General features: G+C 41.8%; 2 protein-coding genes across 4 annotated transcripts; both read right to left on the bottom strand.

The window, feature by feature from the left end:
- Nucleotides 1–932: 932 nt before the first annotated feature.
- LOC132896860 (zinc finger BED domain-containing protein 4-like) lies at nt 933–7,325 on the bottom strand. Its single transcript, XM_060937984.1, has 4 exons — nt 2,622–7,325; nt 2,183–2,402; nt 1,946–2,102; nt 933–1,717 (listed from the first exon to the last, which is right to left on the bottom strand). The coding sequence occupies exons 1-4, from the start codon at nt 3,318–3,320 to the stop codon at nt 1,231–1,233; spliced, it is 1,563 nt and encodes a 520-aa protein (XP_060793967.1). The 5' UTR covers nt 3,321–7,325; the 3' UTR covers nt 933–1,230.
- Nucleotides 7,326–7,406: 81 nt separating this feature from the next.
- Nucleotides 7,407–18,320, bottom strand: sac3d1 (SAC3 domain containing 1). Of its 3 annotated transcripts, XM_060937989.1 has the most exons (5): nt 17,538–17,802; nt 17,259–17,327; nt 14,382–14,727; nt 12,058–12,334; nt 7,407–8,032 (listed from the first exon to the last, which is right to left on the bottom strand). In XM_060937989.1, exons 3-5 carry the CDS (start codon nt 14,706–14,708, stop codon nt 7,569–7,571), a joined length of 1,068 nt encoding a protein of 355 aa, XP_060793972.1. In that variant the 5' UTR covers nt 14,709–14,727; nt 17,259–17,327; nt 17,538–17,802; the 3' UTR covers nt 7,407–7,568. The 3 variants fall into 3 exon arrangements, with proteins under 3 accessions (XP_060793972.1, XP_060793971.1, XP_060793970.1); XM_060937988.1 differs by lacking the exons at nt 17,259–17,327; nt 17,538–17,802 and adding an exon at nt 17,853–18,320; XM_060937987.1 differs by lacking the exons at nt 17,259–17,327; nt 17,538–17,802 and having other exon boundaries at nt 14,382–14,735.
- Nucleotides 18,321–18,793: the final 473 nt, after the last annotated feature.

Genomic DNA, 18,793 nt, shown 5'->3' with positions numbered 1-18,793 from the left:
AAATCTTATAAATTTTGCGAGCATTTCTCAGGAGAATAGCATTAATTTTACAGCATGGATAGCGATAATGACAGTGTTCACAGCGAAAGCGAGTTTTACTACCCTGAGGAAGAAGAAATAAAAGAAAACATTTCAGGAGAAAGCTAAAAACCTCTAACTGCTGCTAACGGCAAGCAAAAACATGGGTGAATCCTGAATGACTCAATTTTATATAAATAGGGGACTACATAGGTGGCAAAATGTAGTTTTTTTCCTGCCATGGAAGTGCACTTGTATACCAAGGAGGAAGCCATTTGCATTACAGCTGTGAATGAGGATTCAAAATAGCAATAATTTTACAGCACGGATAGTGATAACGACAGTGTTCACAGCAAAAGCGAGTTTTACTACCCTGAGAAAGATGAAATAAAAGGTGTAGTGGTTAGCGCTGTCGCCTCACAGCAAGGAGGTCTGGGTTTGAGCCCCGTGGCCGGCGAGGGCCTTTCTGTGCAGAGTTTGCATGTTCTCCCCATGTCCGCGTGGGTTTCCTCCAGGTGCTCCGGTTTACCCCACAGTCCAAAAGACATGCAGGTTAGGTTAACTGGTGACTCTAAATTGACCGTAGGTGTGAATGTGAGTGTGAATGGTTGTCTGTGTCTATGTGTCAGCCCTGTGATGACCTGGCGACTTGTCCAGGGTGTACCCCACCTTTCGCCTGTAGTCAGCTGGGATAGGCTCCAGCTTGCCTGCAACCCTGTAGAACAGGATAAAGCGGCTAGAGATAATGAGATAAGAGGAGCTAAAAACTAGGGATGTCCCGATCACGTTTTTTTGCCCCCGAGTCCGAGTCATTTGATTTTGAGTATCTGCCGATACCGAGTCCCGATCCGATACTTCTATAGAACATTATGAAATGAACTAAGAGCAAACAATAAAATCCAGGATGTCCCTTATTTTTATTTTTTTCCACCAACTTCTATGAGGTAGGTTGAATTACAGTCTCAAGTCAGAACAACTCAGAAATAGAATAAAATTTTCTTCACATTAGGAATAGTGCAACATTAGAACCTAGTGCAACATTAAAGACTCAATAGTCTAGTATTAAAACAAATAGCTGCTTAACTTAAAAATAGGCATGGCATCAAAATATCAAATGCAAATAAATGCGCAAATAAAAGTTACTGCAATCAAGTCAGGCCTGTATTGTGCTTTTTGGAACTTCAATCTAACTCGTATTCTCCTTCTCTACATTTACAAAATAGTATGTATGTTTTTCTTGATGAAAATTAGCATCTCAACATGGTCAGATGAGAGCCGGTTCCTTTTCTCATCAAGGACATTTGCGACAGCACTAAAAAGTCTTTCGCTGTCCACAGAGCTGCAGGGGGCACAGAGATACTTGGTAGCAACAGCAGCAAGTGATGGGAACTGAGCAGCATGATCCTTCCAGTACTGAAGAGGATTGCTCCTCTTGGGGGTGGTTTGCTGTGAGAAGTAGGTCTGCACCTGCACCTCTGCTGATGTGGTACTCACTGACCGGGCCTGTGACTGCCTCTCTTGCAAGATCTCCTCAAAGGCACTGGCCAGGCTGCTGCATCCTTCAAAACATGGGGACTTGCTCACTGGCTCTGCTGTGGCCTCTGGCTCTTCACTGGTGGCCCTCCTCTCCTCCATCTTCGCCACCTCCTGGATGAGATTGTCTTTGGCAAGCGTCAGGTGGCCTGCCTTGTTGAAGAAACTGAAAATAGATAAATGTACCATTACTTACACTTCAAAACAACCTAAGAAAGACACCACATAGCACAGTAGTTCAGTACAATTGAATTACACATGTGCTCAATAAATTAATAAACAATTAAAATCACCATATAACTAACTCTAAATTAAAAGGGAAATAAAATATTGGCTCATATTACTGGTGATAACATGTTGACCAAAAGGGGCGTTTTAATTTAAGTGTACTTGCCCATCTTTGTATCTGGGGTCTAGTAGCGTGGCCATGTAGAAGATGGGTTCTGTTTCCACATCAGCAAAGCGCTTCTCCACTGCCTCCAGGAGAGTCCTCTTCATGGTCCTGATCCCCTGGTCATGGTCATCCTCACGAGACAAGACACGTCTGAGGACTAATGAATGAATGAAAGGGATAGTTTGTTAATGGATTGTTTCAAACATGTTACAAAATAAAACAATAAATAAAAATTACCAGTGATGGTAGGAATAACATCAGCTGCAGATGCAGTCTCTCTGCTCACATCTCTGGTCAGTTCTTCAAAGGGAGCGAGAACCTCTGCTGTCTTTGTCATGAGCTCCCATTGGTGGGCAGTCAGTGTTGCTGGTAGGGTGCGCTCAGCAGCATACACACTGAGAGCCCGTTTTTGTTCCAGCAGACTCTGCAGCATGTAATAGCTGCTGTTCCATCTTGTCTGCACATCAGAAATAATACCAATAATTTGTATTATTGTTATACAGTTCTCATATTCTATAATGAAAATAAGGTTCATTCCATATCATAATAAACTGTATTCAGAGTATGCTTCACTTCACTACTATTACAAAGAAATTCTGTTGGCAAACCAGGTGCAGAGCAACGTGAATAGAAATAAATAATGGAATTGGAATGAAAATGAAAACAGAAATCTCACCTGTACATCTTGCTTCAGGCGCTTGACATCCATGTTCAAGTCCATCTGTATGTCTTCCAGACGGGAGTAGGCCAGCGGCGAGTGCTTGAAATGGCCTACAATCTTCCTCGCGTTGGCTAGTGCGTATGTGACACTACGCTGTGAAAGCAGGCCCTCATGCACAACGAGCTGACAAGAATGCGCGACACAGCCCACACTCTGTACTCCCAAATCCAGCATGGCTCTCTTCATATTTGCAGCATTATCGCGCAAAATGACATGTACTCGTTTTTTGTCGATTCCCCAGTTGTTTAGCATCTCTTCTATCGCCTGCTGGATACGTTCTGCTGTGTGGGATCCACGGAATTCCCTGACATGCAAGGTCGCACGACGTAAAACAAACTTGCTGTCTACCCATTGCGCAGTGAGACTTAATAATGACATTGGACACACAGAGGAACTCCAGATGTCTGTGGTAAACGCGACATCAGACGCCTCTGCTAATTGCACAAGTAGCTTGTCACGGATCTTTTTCTGTAGTGCTGGCAGTGCTTTTTCAACGAAGTAGTGACGTGAGGGCATATTGTACCTAGGTTCCAGGTGCTCTAAAAGCAGGAGAAATCCAGCGTCCTCTACCAGGGAGAATGGTTGGTCACTCATCGCTATCATTTGGGCAATCTTTTCTGTAATTTGTTTTGCCTTATTACTGTCGCTGGCCATTTTCTCTTTCCTTTTCAAAGTTTCTTCGAGTGTTGGCTGGCTGGTTGGCTTGTTTGCCACACTGAACTCGTTGTACTGGGTCGGGTGCTTGTTTTTTAGGTGTCTTATTAAATTAGTTGTGTTAAACGCACCCTTTGTTTTCCCACCTCTCGAGATCCCGAGTTTGCAAAGCTCACAGTTTGCTATGGCATCGTTCTCCTCGTTCACTCAGAAATATCTCCACACAGCAGACATAGCAGCAAATCCCGCGCCTCAGTTTATCCGATACCTGATCGGAACCTAAAGCCCGAGTCCGGATCAAGTCCACAGTCACGTGATCGGGGCCGATTTCTGATCATGCAATCGGATCGGGACAACCCTACTAAAAACCTATAACTGCTGCCAACACCGAGCAAAAACATGACTGAATCCTGAATGACTCCTATTTGTATAAATAGGGGACTACATAGGCGGCAAAATGTAGTTTTTTTCCTGCCATGGAAGTGCACTTGTATACCGAGGAGGAAGCCATTTGCATTACAGCCGTGAATGAGGATTCAAAATGGCGACTCAGCTTGGTTTTCTCTTTCGGGCACTCTCGTTTTCTGTTAGAATTTGGTAAAGAAAAAAATAAATATATTATTTACCAGCTTAAGGTCAGTCCGTATCGTGAAATACCATGACCTCGGCCCAGAGGGCCTCGTTCAGTACTTTCAAGACCTTGGTCATGGTATTTCACGATACGGACCTCCCAGCTGGTAAATAAAACACACAGACAGACAGATAGATACACACACACACACACACACACACACACACGTATTTGTTGCCCAAATGAGGATGGGTTCCCTTTTGATTCTGGTTCTTCTCAAGGTTTCTTCCTCATGTCATCTGAGGGAGTTTTTCCTTGCCACCGTCGCCACAGGCTTGCTCATTGGGGATAGATTAGGGATAAAATTAGCTCATGTTTTAAGTCATTCAAATTTTGTAAAGCTGCTTTGCGACAATGTTTATTGTTAAAAGCGCTATACAAATAAACTTGACTAGACTGTTTGCACATTACGTCACATGTCCCATGACCCTCTCTGATTTAGCTGTGTCCACCATCTTTGTGGAATAGCACATGCGTAGCAACAAGTACTTTAATACGGAATGCCGCAAATTTGCGCAGTTATCGGCTGCTCCAACAATTCTGCCAAGGCTGGAGTCAGATTGTTTAGTTTACCCACTGTTAAAATGCAAGAAAGACCCCAAATGGAAGACCTAACCTGTAGACGACAGAGGCAGTGGCTTGCAAATCTGAACAAATCGGACATATAAGAGACCAGGTACAAATATGTGCAGATCATTTCGTAAAGAGTAAGTTTATATTTCTACCGTAATCGTTTATGTGAGCCATAGACAAAATATATACAGAGATGGCAGCAGGAAGTTTTGGATGGCGGGGCAACATGTCATGCGTCGAAAGCACGCCAAATCTAGGGGGTCTGTGGGCATGCCCCTCGGGAAATTTTGGAATTTTTAACACTTTAAAACGCTCTTTCCTACATTTTGAGAGGCCAATTTTGCTGGAGTAAAACCAAGTTTAATGTCTCTACTAGAGTACATTTCGTCCATGTATTTTTTTCTATATAAAACAGAACCAATGATACTATAATGTAATTATGTCTACTTAGTATCATTGAGAGGATAACACCCTCTTACCATGGGTTTGGTACTTTCTACTGTGTTTACATGTGAGTAAATACACATAAAATGTTCAAATGTACCTTGCTTAATTGAAGGAACCAAAGTAGCGCATTCTCTTGTTGTTGAAAGACGAGAAGGCATCAGCAATAGGTTTCAAGTCCATGGTGTCCACGATATTTTTATGTACATGTAGCAGTGTACAGTTAAAGTCGTTCGGTCCTCGAAGACTGAAGGTACGTCAACGCCCTTTTCAAGGTGGAGAAAGCTCTTTCAGATGTTGCGGATGCCACCAGGATGAACATAATTTTAGGGGGGGCCCCCCCTCTGCCACATAAAGATGTGACATACTGTAAGTGATATAGATGTAAGCGCTATTCCAATTTATATTGCAGTTACAAATGCATAGCAAAAAGCCCCAGTAAAATGTAGGTAGTTGAGCTCGGTAAAATGTTGCCTTAGAAGACATCAATAATTAGGTTGTTTTGGGGTTTTCTTTGGTTTGTGTTTTAACATTTGCCCACATCAGGAACCTACTAGATCCTTAACCTCCTAGGGCTTAGCGGTCACATGCGTGGACAGCACTTTATGGAAATTCGGAACAAGAATCCACATATGTGGACATACTTTTTCTCTAAAAGTACATCTTATCAAAAGATGATGCTTAGTTTTTATTCTAATCAGGTTCTAATAAGCCCAAATAGCAAAGAGAAATAAAAAATGCATGTAAAAAAACAGCTTGGGCCTTAGGAGGTTAAAGTAAACTTGCGCTAAACAGTAAATGATAATGTACATCAATTGGTACCAGTGACGAAGCTAGTAGTTAACACCAGGTAATTTACAATGTCTGAGTAATTCACACTCGGCCACATCCGTACATTGTCTTCATACTCTACAACATTGCTGTACAGATCTATCCCTGAACATTCTATCATCTTTTCCCTGTATCTGACCTTGTCACTATTACGCAATTTGTGATATATTTGCAAAAAACTACAGTTCGCCAATGTACTCTCCTCAGTCACCATGGATGCTATACCACAAAGATGGCAGACACAAAAAAATTGGAGAGCATCATGGGAGATTCATGACATACATGCAAACTGTCTATTATGGGATTTCCATTTCTTCTTTGATATTTGAGAGCTTAAGGTGCTTTACCGCCACCTATTGGACTGGAGTGGCATGTAGTGCCAACTTCAGAAAATTACACTGTTTAAAATGCCATACTTATTGGTAAATTCCAGATTTCCAGAAGGTGAACCCATTTTTCTAAAATTACTCCCATTTTGCAATTTGTTAATAGCCCCTTCAGATTTAAATCATTGTGTCCGTCTGAGTTCAGTGATGCAATCAGACCTTCCCTCTGTGTGGTATGCATTGTAGTGCAGTCAATTTTAAACATATGAATTGATCCCTAATGAGCAAAACTGAGGTGATTGTGGCAAGGAAAAACTCCCCGAGACACCATGAGGAAGAAACCTTGAGAGGAACACACTCAAAAGAGAACATATCCTCAGTTGGGTAATAACAGATAGCAGGATTATAAACAACTCACTTTTATAACGGTCATATATAGTCAAAAAGTGCAATTGTGTAACCAGAAATTCATTATAGTTGACATGAAGTCTGTTTTTTTAAAGTCATCAGCTGTTCACTGATGGGGACTTGAGCGCAAAACTGTTCATGACAACTGCAGTCCTAAGCCATTTTAGCAAAACTATTTGTATTAATTGTCCAAAGTCATCTTCAAAGTGTATCTTTAGGCTGTCCATATAGGGTCATCCTCCACAGAAGTGAAGCAATGAGCTCCAGCCAGAAGTAAGATGGATCAAGTAAGCAGCAAGGTGGATTGGTCTCATTTTTTTTTCATAATATAAATAAAAACAAAATTTATGGATTTCTATATGGTCTTCACAAGCACTTTATTTTCCTTAATAATGCTAAGGATGGGGTGGCACGGTGGTGTAGTGGTTAGCGCTGTCGCCTTACAGCAAGAAGGTCCGGGTTCGAGCCCCGTGGCCAGCGAGGGCCTTTCTGTGCGGAGTTTGCATGTTCTCCCCGTGTCCGCATGGGTTTCCTCCGGGTGCTCCGGTTTCCCCCACAGTCCAAAGACATGCAGGTTAGGTTAACTGGTGACTCTAAATTGACCGTAGGTGTGAATGTGAGTGTGAATGGTTGTCTGTGTCTATGTGTCGGCCCTGTGATGACCTGGCGACTTGTCCAGGGTGTACCCCGCCTTTCGCCCGTAGTCAGCTGGGATAGGCTCCAGCTTGCCTGCGACCTGTAGAACAGGATAAAGCAGCTAGAGATAATGAGATGAGATGCTAAGGATCTCCTTCAACATGTTAGCATTCTATGTTTAAATCACATTACACTCCAGGAACAGTTTAAAATGTTGGATTTTCTCAAAAGCAAAACTTTGAAGCAAATGCTTTATTACTGTATATGCATATCGCAAAATTCCAAAAATTACACTTTAAAAACTATGGCAGAACATTCACAGTAATACATTTAAAACAAACAAAAAAGTGTACATTTAAATGAGGTACTTTTGACTGAACCACCCTTTTAACCACGTGTTCAGGCAATGCCATGAATGATACTGCCTACTGAAAGGTTTTGTTGCTTATCATCCACTAGTTTGTGCATTTGTGCACACTGCAACTCTTTACATGGGCTCTCACAAAAGGAGGTTTTAGAGAACACCACACAGTCCCCACTCACTTGGATTCCATGTGCCTGGCAAAGCTGACCAGTGAGTGAACACTCCAGGAAGAGAACCTCTGCTAACTTCTGGATGGGAAAGCGGCAGTTTCGGCTATTGTGTCCATGGCTATAGAGGAGCAGCAAATCACTCCTGCAGGAAAGTAGGTGTCTGTGAAGGGCACAGGCTTGTATGAAGTCCAGTTTCTGGGCCAGACGTAGAAGGCGTACAGGGTTGCGCTCCATATAAGCCCTATTAACTGCCAGAGCTAACTGAACTGAAGGAGAGACACGCACCCTTTCAGGCAGCTCGAGGGCACACTGCAATGTCCTTGTGGAACCTAAAAATAAAAATTATACACACAAAGATTTTACCAAATAACAAGCAGTGTGTAGAAAATCAGATTTTCATGGAAAGAAGCTTCATAACAGCACACCAAAGGGCTTGTAGTTGAGGCCAAGTTTACATTAGACCGTATCTGTCTCGTTTTCTTCGCGGATGCACTGTCCGTTTACATTAAAACGCCTGGAAACGCTGGAAAACGGGAATCCGCCAGGGTCCACGTATTCAATCCAAATCGTGTCTGGTCCGGTGCTGTGTAAACATTGAGAATACGCGGATACGCTGTGCTGAGCTCTAGCTGGCGTCGTCATTGGACAACGTCACTGTGACATCCACCTTCCTGATTCGCTGGCGTTGGTCATGTGACGCGACTGCTGAAAAACGGCGCGGACTTCCGCCTTGTATCACCTTTCATTAAAGAGTATAAAAGTATGAAAATACTGCAAATACTGATGCAAATACTGCCCATTGTGTAGTTATGATTGTCTTTAGGCTTGCCATCCTTCCACTTGCAAGTGGTAAGTGACGCGCATGCCCGACATGCACGGAGATCACACACACAGCGGCTCAGTCCCAAATCACTGCTCGTGCGCTATACTCGCGCGCTCTGTGAGCTGCGCAGGGCCGGAGTGCGCACCCTCCAGAGGGTACTCGCTGTTCAAGGCGGAGTGATTTGGAGCGCAGGATGCCTGCGGAGCCGAGCGTATCCGTGTATTGGCGTTGCTATGTGCACGCGAATCGTGTATTGGCGTTGCTGCTGTGTGCACACGAATCGTTTTAAAAACGTTAATCTGATGATCCGCTGATACGGTCTAATGTAAACCCCACCTGAATTTCAGTCGGCTACTTACAGAGGTATAAGCCTCTGGAATTATGTAAATGCATTGCTCATTCACATGCATGTACCAACCAGAGGTGGACAGTAACGAAGTACATTTACTTGAGTACTGTACTTAAGTACACTTTGAGCATCTGTACTTTACTTTTTTTTTTAACTTATGACTAACTTCACTCCATTTAAAAAGACAAATATCGTACTTTTTACTCCACTACATTTCTATCAAGGTCCTCGTTACTATGAAGTGGCTTTGAAAGTGGATGTTTTTTTCTTTTCTTTTCTAAAACGTGATTGGTTTTTTCGCAGGTGACACTGAGACAGTCTATCAATCACTCGGGTCACGCCACGTCCATAGACTGGATAAAATCAAGTTCAGTGATTTCTCCGCAGCGTTATTTAACACGATCAGTCAATGGCAGAATGGAAGGAGGCAGTTCTTCTGGGGAATGCACATACCCACAGTTCTATAGCTAGAACCCATGTTTCAGGTTCTGAAAGGAATAGAGAGTCATTTCATTTTACATGTTTGCTTTGTTTGCCTAAAACAGAGCACATCACAGCCTACAAAAACTCGCCATCCCACCTGCGGAAGCATATTGAGGTATGTAAATGTTTTAGTCCAAGAGAAAGCTTGCAGAGAAGTTTTATGTGCTTTTAGAGCTAGCGATAACATTGCAAGAGCTACACAGTCCGATTAGTCAAATGACTGTCTATGGATTTACCCACCAAGTTGCCATAGTCTTGTCTACGGCTAACGATAACACAGCTAGTTAACTTGGACACTGTTAGTTAGCACGTAAAAACGGAGTTACGCTAACATGAATAACGTTAACTTATCTGAAGTCCTTTCAAAAATGTTTTAGCATAATCTTGCCAAATAAACAAAATGTAGAAACCTTTTCTAGTAACGTTAGCTACCCAATATGATTAAGGCCAAGTTTACATTAGACCGTATCTGTCTCGTTTTCTTTGCGGATGCACTGTCCGTTTACATTAAAACGCCTGGAAACGGGAATCCGCCAGCGTCCACGTATTCAATCCAGATCGTGTCTGGTCCGGTGCTGTGTAAACATTGAGAATACGCGGATACGCTGTGCTGAGCTCTAGCTGGCGTCATCATTGGACAACGTCACTATGACATCCACCTTCCTGGTTCTCTGGCGTTGGTCATGTGACGCGACTGCTGAAAAACGGCGCGGACTTCCGCCTTGTATCACCTTTCATTAAAGAGTATAAAAGTATGAAAATACTGCAAATACTGATGCAAATACTGCCCATTGTGTAGTTATGATTGTCTTTAGGCTTGCCATCCTTCCACTTGCAAGTGGTAAGTGACGCGCATGCCCGATATGCACTGGGATCACACACACAGCGGCTCAGTCCCGAATTACTGCTCGTGCACTTCACTCGCGCGGTCTGTGAGCTGCGCAGGGCCGGAGTGCGCACCCTCCAGAGGGCACTCACTGTTCAGGGCGGAGTGATTTGGAGCGCAGGATGCCTGCGGAGCCGAGCGTATCCGTGTATTGGCGTTGCTGTGTGCAGGCGAATCGTGTATTGGTGTTGCTGTGTGCATGTTAATCATTTTAAAAACGTTAATCTGATGATCCGCTGATACGGTCTAATGTAAACACCACCTTAGAGTTTGAAAAGAGTTTGCCAGCATGTCAGGTGGAGCTTCACTGACATGATTCCACAGGCAGATTCATATGTGCATGAATGCATACACTTACACACGCACGCACGTGAGATGGACAGTATTACACTAGTCAGTCACAACAAATTGCTGGAATTTTTTGTTTTGATGTCAGATGATGGTCTTGCACTTTTTTTTTTTGGTCTTGCTTAAAGCAGTGTTGCTGTTGGGCAGTTATTTAGCTCAAGGTGTGGACCTGGGTTTTAATCAGGTTGGATTGTCACTTTTATTTTCTGAGCAAGCTGCATTTACAGCTATTCCACTGTCTTTCTGAGTAACACTCACATACAGTACATGTGCACGCACACTGCCAGAGCTGGGTCAGAACACTACCATGCTGCTTTGTGGGGGTGGGGAGGAGGATTACAATTTATAAAAAAAAAATGAAAATGATCATGGGTCTTTTTCAGTTCAGTTGTATTTCATTTTGTAATGTTCTACCAGGTGTTTATTCTACAGGTTAGTCAGTAAATCCAGTCAGTTGTTTCAGAGGCATTAGGTTTTGAAAGCGTTGTGGCAATAATACAACAATGCATTGACAGAAAATGTACTTTTAATACTTAAGTATTTTTAAAAGCAAATACTTCAGTACTTTAACTTAAGTAAAAATTTGACTGTACTCGTACAACTTTCATTTGTATCGGAGTAACATTTGACCAGTGGGATCTGTACTTTGACTTAAGTAATGAAGTTGGGTACTTTGTCCATCTCTGGTACCAACAAGAAATGAGCCTTTCATTCATTCGTTCGTTCCAGTAACTATTTTATCCTGGTCAGGGTCATTTTAAATCTAGAGTCTATCCTGGTAACACTGGGAGCCCTTTAGTGCTAACCCCATTTCCAGAAAAGTTAGCATATTTTCCTGCTTATTTGAGTATGACAATGCCAGGCCTCATTCTGCACAGGCTACAACAGCATGACTTTGTAGACACAGTGCCTGTGTTTGACTGGCCTGCTGCCAATCCAGATCTGTCTCCTACTGAGAATGTATGGCACATCATGAAGAGGAGAATCAGACAATGGTGACCACAGACTGTTGAGCTGCTGAAGTCTTGTATTAAGCAAGAAGGGACAAAATTTCCAATTGCAAAACTGCAACAATTAGTATCCTCAGTTCCCATATAAAGTGTTATCAAAAGGAAAGGTGAAGTACTACAATGGTAATAATGCCTCTGTCCCAACTTTGAGTGTGTTGCAGACATCAAATTCTAACTTTGTTTATATTTACAAAATACAATCAAGTTGATTAGTAAAACTATTGAAAAGCTTTTCTTAGTACTTTTGTCAGTTAAACGTTCACATGAATTAACAAAACAAAAATCTGACTTTATTGCACTTTGGAAAATATCCCAACTATTCTGGAAATGGGGTTAGTCCATTGTAATATTCATTCTGCCTTTCATACATATGCACTCATGTGGTTCAACAAATTGCTCTCCTTTGATTTGTCTATATATGCAGCCCAAGGAAACAAGTCCATCCATTTACGCACCCAGGTTGTAGAGCAGGCTGAGAGCTTGGAATTCTGCCTGATGCTCATATTGTCCCTCACTGTAGCATTCCAGCAGCCAGCTCAGACACTCCTGAAGGTGTGTGTTGTTGATATAGGGGTCATAGAGCTGCAGAGGCTCACCACACAGCCGGTATGATGCATAGAGGTGGAAGCGCACTGTTCTCTCAAGCACTGCCACACACTCCTTGCCAGACACACGCTGGATGACCATGTCCTGCCGCACACTGCGCAAACGGTCGAACACAAAGCTGTAGACCTGTATGACATCCAGAGAAAAAGATACGGTATACATGGAAATACAGATGGTGGCTATTTTTAAAAAAAGGTGAGCATTCAATAACACTTGCATTTGACACCACACCTGAACAATTATTTAAACAATGTACTTCATTCAAATGGAACTTAGAGTTACATTATTATGGTGCATAAATAAAAAAAAAAAAGGAGGGTTGCTTGCTGCATCATTACACAATCATCAGGAAGAGGTCAGCTGTTGAAGTTATAGAGCCATGGTCATCAAAGTGGGCTTCAGGGAACCCCTGGAGTCTGTGAAGCACAGCCAGTGGGTCTGCAATTTTCTATAATTTGTTACAGTGCTGGAAACCACAACCAACATTAATAGAGTTATGCCTGTAAATAATGACAACTGGAATATATCCCCTTCGGACACAAGGAAAAATGCTATGGAACTTCATGTGTACAATTGTACACATTACATCAGAAGGGGCTAAAGTCAATTTTAATAAAAATGGGTTCTGTGGGGAAAAATCTTTCTGCTTCCAATATATTTGAACAATGGAAGGTTTTTCACATTACCAATGCTGTTAGGAATTACAGTGTCTGCTGGGGGGTGGGGGGAGTGATTTCTGATCTGGTGTGACCTGAATCCAAACACCGTAGTTTCCTTTCTCTAATGTCACAAGGGTGACAAGCCATTACAGCAACCATGTTCCAATATACCAGTCATCACTGCTTTGCATCATTGACTGCTTTCACATTATCCATAATGCTTTGCACCTTGGGGGTGGGGGTAACCAGGCACTATATTTGTTTACGAAGTCATATAACCTCAATCATTTCTTCGAATTCACATGGGGGAAAATGAATTTTCCCGATTTAAAGTTTTATAGAATACCTCAAGAGGCTAAGCATCACAAACCATAGTTACACAGAATTCGCCATCAAAAATTTTACACTGACAACATGCGACTGTGTTCTGCACACTTTAGTGGTGGAGTAAAGTCTGATGATCCAAGTCATGACTACTTTCATGACTACTTTTTATGACCAAACACAAAGAGGGGTTGTAGGTTTCATGATGAAACCTACAACCCCTCTTTGTGTTTGGTCATAAAAAGTGTGAAAACCGAAAAACAAGGACAAGTCAAAGAACTGAAAAGGATAACTTTATTGAAGGATCAACGCCCAGAACAAAGCGCAAATGATCCTAACGGCTTCCTCTAATAGCCCAAAGATTGTCATAATCTGGTAGCATATGAGCTCAAGGAAAATCAGAGTGAAGGAAATCAAAGTCAACTTAAAGAAATTTGACAGTTCTGCTGTGTTTACAGTACTTAACGGAGTGAATTCCTTGCTTGTGTTCCCATGGACAAAGCGTTTTGTATTTTCTTACGGCCTTCTCATCATAACCAGCACCCAGCAAAAACAATTTCACTGTGGATTCTTCTATGAGCAGTGTCGATCTTCCAAAGCTCTTCTCCCAATCTTTTAACTTGTGCATGTAAGTAATTGTTGGAACAGCCATGCTGACAGATGAAGAAGGCTGCTGGTTGTCACCCGAAGTAGAGATGTTTAAAGCATTAGATACAATATTTACAAGTGCTTTTTTTTTAAACCAATTGAAGTCCACAAAAAAGGCTTTTCTTCGAGCTTCCATTTAGTTAGTTTTGACACTTCTTTGAAGGTTTTAGGGAGATTTAATTTTGAAAAATTACTGTCAGTCTGCGATGCAGTGTTGTTTTAGTTTGTTTATATTTTGGTTCCCCCCCAAGGCACAAAGCATTATGGGTAACATGAAAGTAGTCAATACCAGAAAGTTATGCAAAATCATAGGATGGAAACAAAAGTAGAATAAAAAAAAAGGACTACCTTTGTCAAGAAGGATACCAAATGTTAACATATAAGTCGTAATTCCTGCACAAGATGCCTGCACTGAAGGGTTGTAAATGTTCCGAGTTTAATCTGATGATACTTAATCAGAGGTGCTTTTTAATGTGCCTTCCAGCAGATTTGCTAACAACTACAATTCTTACAATGTAATACATCTGTATGTAGTTGCTGACCTCAGTCCAGGGCTGCAATGTAGGGGAGGCTGCTATTTCATCCACCAAGTAACACACTGTCTTGAACAGAACGTCCGGTGGTCGCAGATCACAGGCTCTGGTGCTATCTTTACCAGCTGCAGGACGAGAGTACTCTTTAACAGTGCGAGAGAGATCAGCATGGGGCATGCGCTCTTTCTCTGTCCCACGTTCCAGCTCAAAGCAGTGTAACTGCCTGTGTTTTTCCCGCCGCCTGACTTCTGAGATGGGACACATAGTGGTACAGGTACCACGTGGAACTGATTCTTCTGGCTTTGCTTCAGCCCCACATCGCTCCTGACCCCCCATCTTCTCACAGGGTGGCTTCCTATGCATGGAGCAGATTGCAACTTTTGTTTCAACCGTATTAGATGTGTCCACTACACACAAAAAGCCAAGCTAGAATACAGCATATTGTTGAAATGCTTGAGTAGAAAACTGAAAAAGTCTGTTTACCTTGGTGTATACAGGCAATGTTAGACAAAAGATACTTTGCATAACCATTTCATTATTAGTTCTATATTTATCTTTAGATAAAGAATCATTCAATCATTCCTTTCAATAACTACTTTGGCCTGGTAAGGGTCACAATGGATCCAGACCCTAATCTTGGAATACTGGGCATGAGGCGGTAATACCCCATACAAGACACCAGTTTATTGCAGGCTCCACGCACACTTTTGGACAGCAGAAATAAACCAGAGAAAACTCACCCCAAATGTGAACCTTCACACAGACAATATCCTGAGTGCAAGATTGAACTGGGGACCCAAGAGCTAAGAGGCGGCAATGATGCCTATTGCACTACCATGCTGATAACAGATTTTAAGGACTTAGTTAAGTTAAAGTCCTTCCCGCGCCATGTGGCGCATCGGGCGGTGCCGATCTCCGTTTCCACAGCCCTTGGCCTCTCGCCTATTACATAGCTAGGGTTACAGTGGGGGGCTAGTCCTCTGGTAACCTCAAATTTCTCTCAGGTAGAGATAATAAAGGCTCATCTAATCCAACCATGAGAGTTTAACTCCCCACTCGCATCTGTATTGCAGCGTGCCTTGCCAGATGGTAGTAGGTACCATTTTTATGGTCTTTGGTATGACCCGACCGTGAATAGAACTCACGATCTCCCGATCGAGAGGCGGACACGCTACCACTAGGCCACTAGCCGTTTTTAAGGACTTAGCTGTCCTTTTATTAGGTAATTTAGAGAGCCAAGAGTGTATTTATTACGTTCACATCTGCCAAAAAGAAGTCCTTGATCCGAACCCACTTTTATAGCTAAAGCCTAAGTGACTAACAGCTTAGAGCTGCATTCTCTGGCCCTTTTATCAGATGTAGTCCTGCCAGTATACAATTACTGACTTCATACAGATCATGTATGCAGATATTCTATTCATCACTGAAAAGGGACCACCAGAAGACCACAACAGCAGATATTATTCGGCTTGGTTATTATTCGCAGCACAGCGGAGACACAGACATGGCATTGGTTCACAAATTTATATATCTGTATTGGAGCCGATTAACACAAATATTCTCGCCTTTCTCACTCACCTAAATTTAACGCTCACTCTAAATACAGTTTGTCAATAATAGTCAGTTCAGTTGGTCAGGTTCAATGCCCGAACTGATAATTGCATCATCAGTTTTTCTTTGGCTAATCAGACAAGGTTCACCACCACTCTTGCCAGAGCAGTTACCTTGCTCAAGAGCACTTAAGCCAGTCCTGCTGGTCCAGGGAAGTGAACCAGCAACCTTTTGGTTCCAAAGCCATTTCTCCAACCATTAGGCCATGGCTTCCCAATAATCTCATTATCTCTAGCCGCTTTATCCTTCTACAGGGTCCCAGGCAAGCTGGAGCCTATCCCAGCTGACTACGGGCGAAAGGCGGGGTACACCCTGGACAAGTCGCCAGGTCATCACAGGGCTGACACATAGACACAGACAACCATTCACACTCACATTCACACCTACGGTCAATTTAGAGTCACCTGTTAACCTAACCTGCATGTCTTTGGATTGTGGGGGAAACCGGAGCACCCGGAGGAAACCCACGGGGACACGGGGAGAACATGCAAACTCCACACAGAAAGGCCCTCGCCGGCCCCGGGGCTCGAACCCAGGACCTTCTTGCTGTGAGGCGACAGCGCTAACCACTACGCCACCGTGCCGCCCGGCTTCCCAATAATAATAATAATAATAATAATAATAATAATACCACCGAATTAGGTCCTTAGCTAGATTTTGGCTTTTACAGCACTAAAGTCCAAATACACCACCCTAAGAATAGTCACTTGAATGGTAAAAAAAAAAAAGGTTATAATTGAACCTGACTCATAAAATAAAGCCAGGGGGGTTCCCACACAGGCAAGTTCACCAAAGAGACATGGTTCATTTAGTTCACAACAAGATAGAGTTTAATTTCACATTCAAAAAAACAAAGTTAAAATTAAGAATACAAAACTAAAGGAGAGAAAACCGCATCGAGGTACCCAGAAAATAAAGAGGTGTCACATTATGAGGCAGCTAAAGAAATAAATACACAAAAATAGTTCAACATGCAATCAACTCAAAATAAGACACCAAATAAGACAAACAAAAGAAAAGCCACCTGTAAAAACAATTGGTAAACACCTCTATAAAAAGGCAGGGAACAAAAAAAAAAAAATCACTTAAAAAAAAAAAAAGTGCGGTTACTCAAATATGTTAAACAAAATAAAACTTACAATAATGTTAAAACAAAAAGCAGCAGTGGAAGGCTCAGCTGCTGAAGACAAATGTATATTAATACAGCGTTTTGTTCAATGTGTACTTCTTAAAACAATAATCTCACCGTTAAAAAAAAAAAACTAAGAAAGTTACCATGGGTTGAAGCGGTCTTGTTAATATCCGCCAGCCAATGTTAAAAACACGAAAGTGACACCAGCAGCACTGTCTGGAACAGACGCAACCAATAAACAGGTCAGACTGCGGCTGCGCGGGGTGGAGAGACGCGAGCAAATTTCAAATCGATCAATCAATAAAAAGAAACAATACAAACAGAGCCCTGCTATGGCGACAGAATATTGCCAGCGTAGCTTGAACTAGAACCTAAACAGCAAAATCCGGAAGTGTAGCAGTAGTTATACAGCACCCTGATACCTGCCTTTATACTCTAATATTAACGAGGTAACGTCTACAGCCATAGACATCCTATTATTACGGCTACCACACCGGAAATGACGTGGAAAACTGACTTCACCTTCCGGTTACATGTGTAACTAGTTCTCTTAAAAAAAAAAAAAGGTTGTTGATAACTATTAGCCAACAACTCGAGACTCCACCCGCTTGCTGATTTTACTGTGCTGGTTGAAGTTGTGTATAAAATCAAAAATATAAATCAAAGTCTCTTCTGAATTTGAAATAAATTTACTTTAAGCACATCTGCTTAATAAACAAAACAACTAGCACACTCACCTAAGGTAACCCACTCCGCCCTGCAGTTCAATCACTGACAACAAAACGTCACTTCTTACAGTGCATTTATAAAATACGTCATTTCCGGGTAACCCTGACTATTTTACTGTGCAGTGCTGTAAATAGCTGGCGAGCCAAGAACATGTGGTCAAGCATGTGCCAGTAATGGGTGCACATGTGCACTTTTGTATTTGTTTGCTTTTTTTTTTAATTGGTGTTTAAGTGTGCAAATAGCTCCACTGTGTGGTTATTTTCACCCGGATGTAAATAAGCTTCCGTTTATACCTAGCTCTTCAGAAATGAAATTGTGTGTTTATGTTTTGCAGGTTTAGTTTTAACTGAAGTTTTACTTAAAAGTGTATGGATATTAATTGAGGCTTTTTTATTTTAAAATTGAGAGAGTCATGGCTTTTCCAAAGCCAGGTTCGCTGCCATTGCTCAATTAATTTAAACCTTATAATTTGTCATGACTGCAGTTTTACTCTACACTGTGCAGCAGTAGAATCTCATGTCCTAATGAATATTAAAAAAAAAAAAACCGAAGGGTTAAGGAATTTCTTAAACTTCAAAATAAAATTGAAATGAACACCATTGTTCCTTGTCTCTAATACTTTTTCAATAATCATTCCAAAATTTGTATTTACCCATTTCTACTTTTATGTATAATTTTAAGTGATCATCTTTTTTGCATCCAACCTTTCCTTCAGTATTAGAGTTTATGCTTTCACTTTCAAAAGAAAACAGTATTAAATTGGTCTTAGGAAATTCAGGTCTATAACAGTAATAAATTTGAACTCTTGTAATGTTTTACACAATTTCTTAAAAGGGGGCACATAATGTTAACCAATCTAATGTTGACTATAGGTGTACCTAACAAAGTGGTGTATCTAGATCCCTGAACAAATATTAAATAAACGCTTAATTACATACACATTTCATCT

The sequence above is a fragment of the Neoarius graeffei genome, chromosome 13, assembly GCF_027579695.1.
Source record: "Neoarius graeffei isolate fNeoGra1 chromosome 13, fNeoGra1.pri, whole genome shotgun sequence".
In the NCBI taxonomy this organism is placed as follows: domain Eukaryota; kingdom Metazoa; phylum Chordata; class Actinopteri; order Siluriformes; family Ariidae; genus Neoarius; species Neoarius graeffei.
Note: the sequence above shows the minus strand (reverse complement) of the source record. Positions and strands in the feature narration are given on the sequence as shown.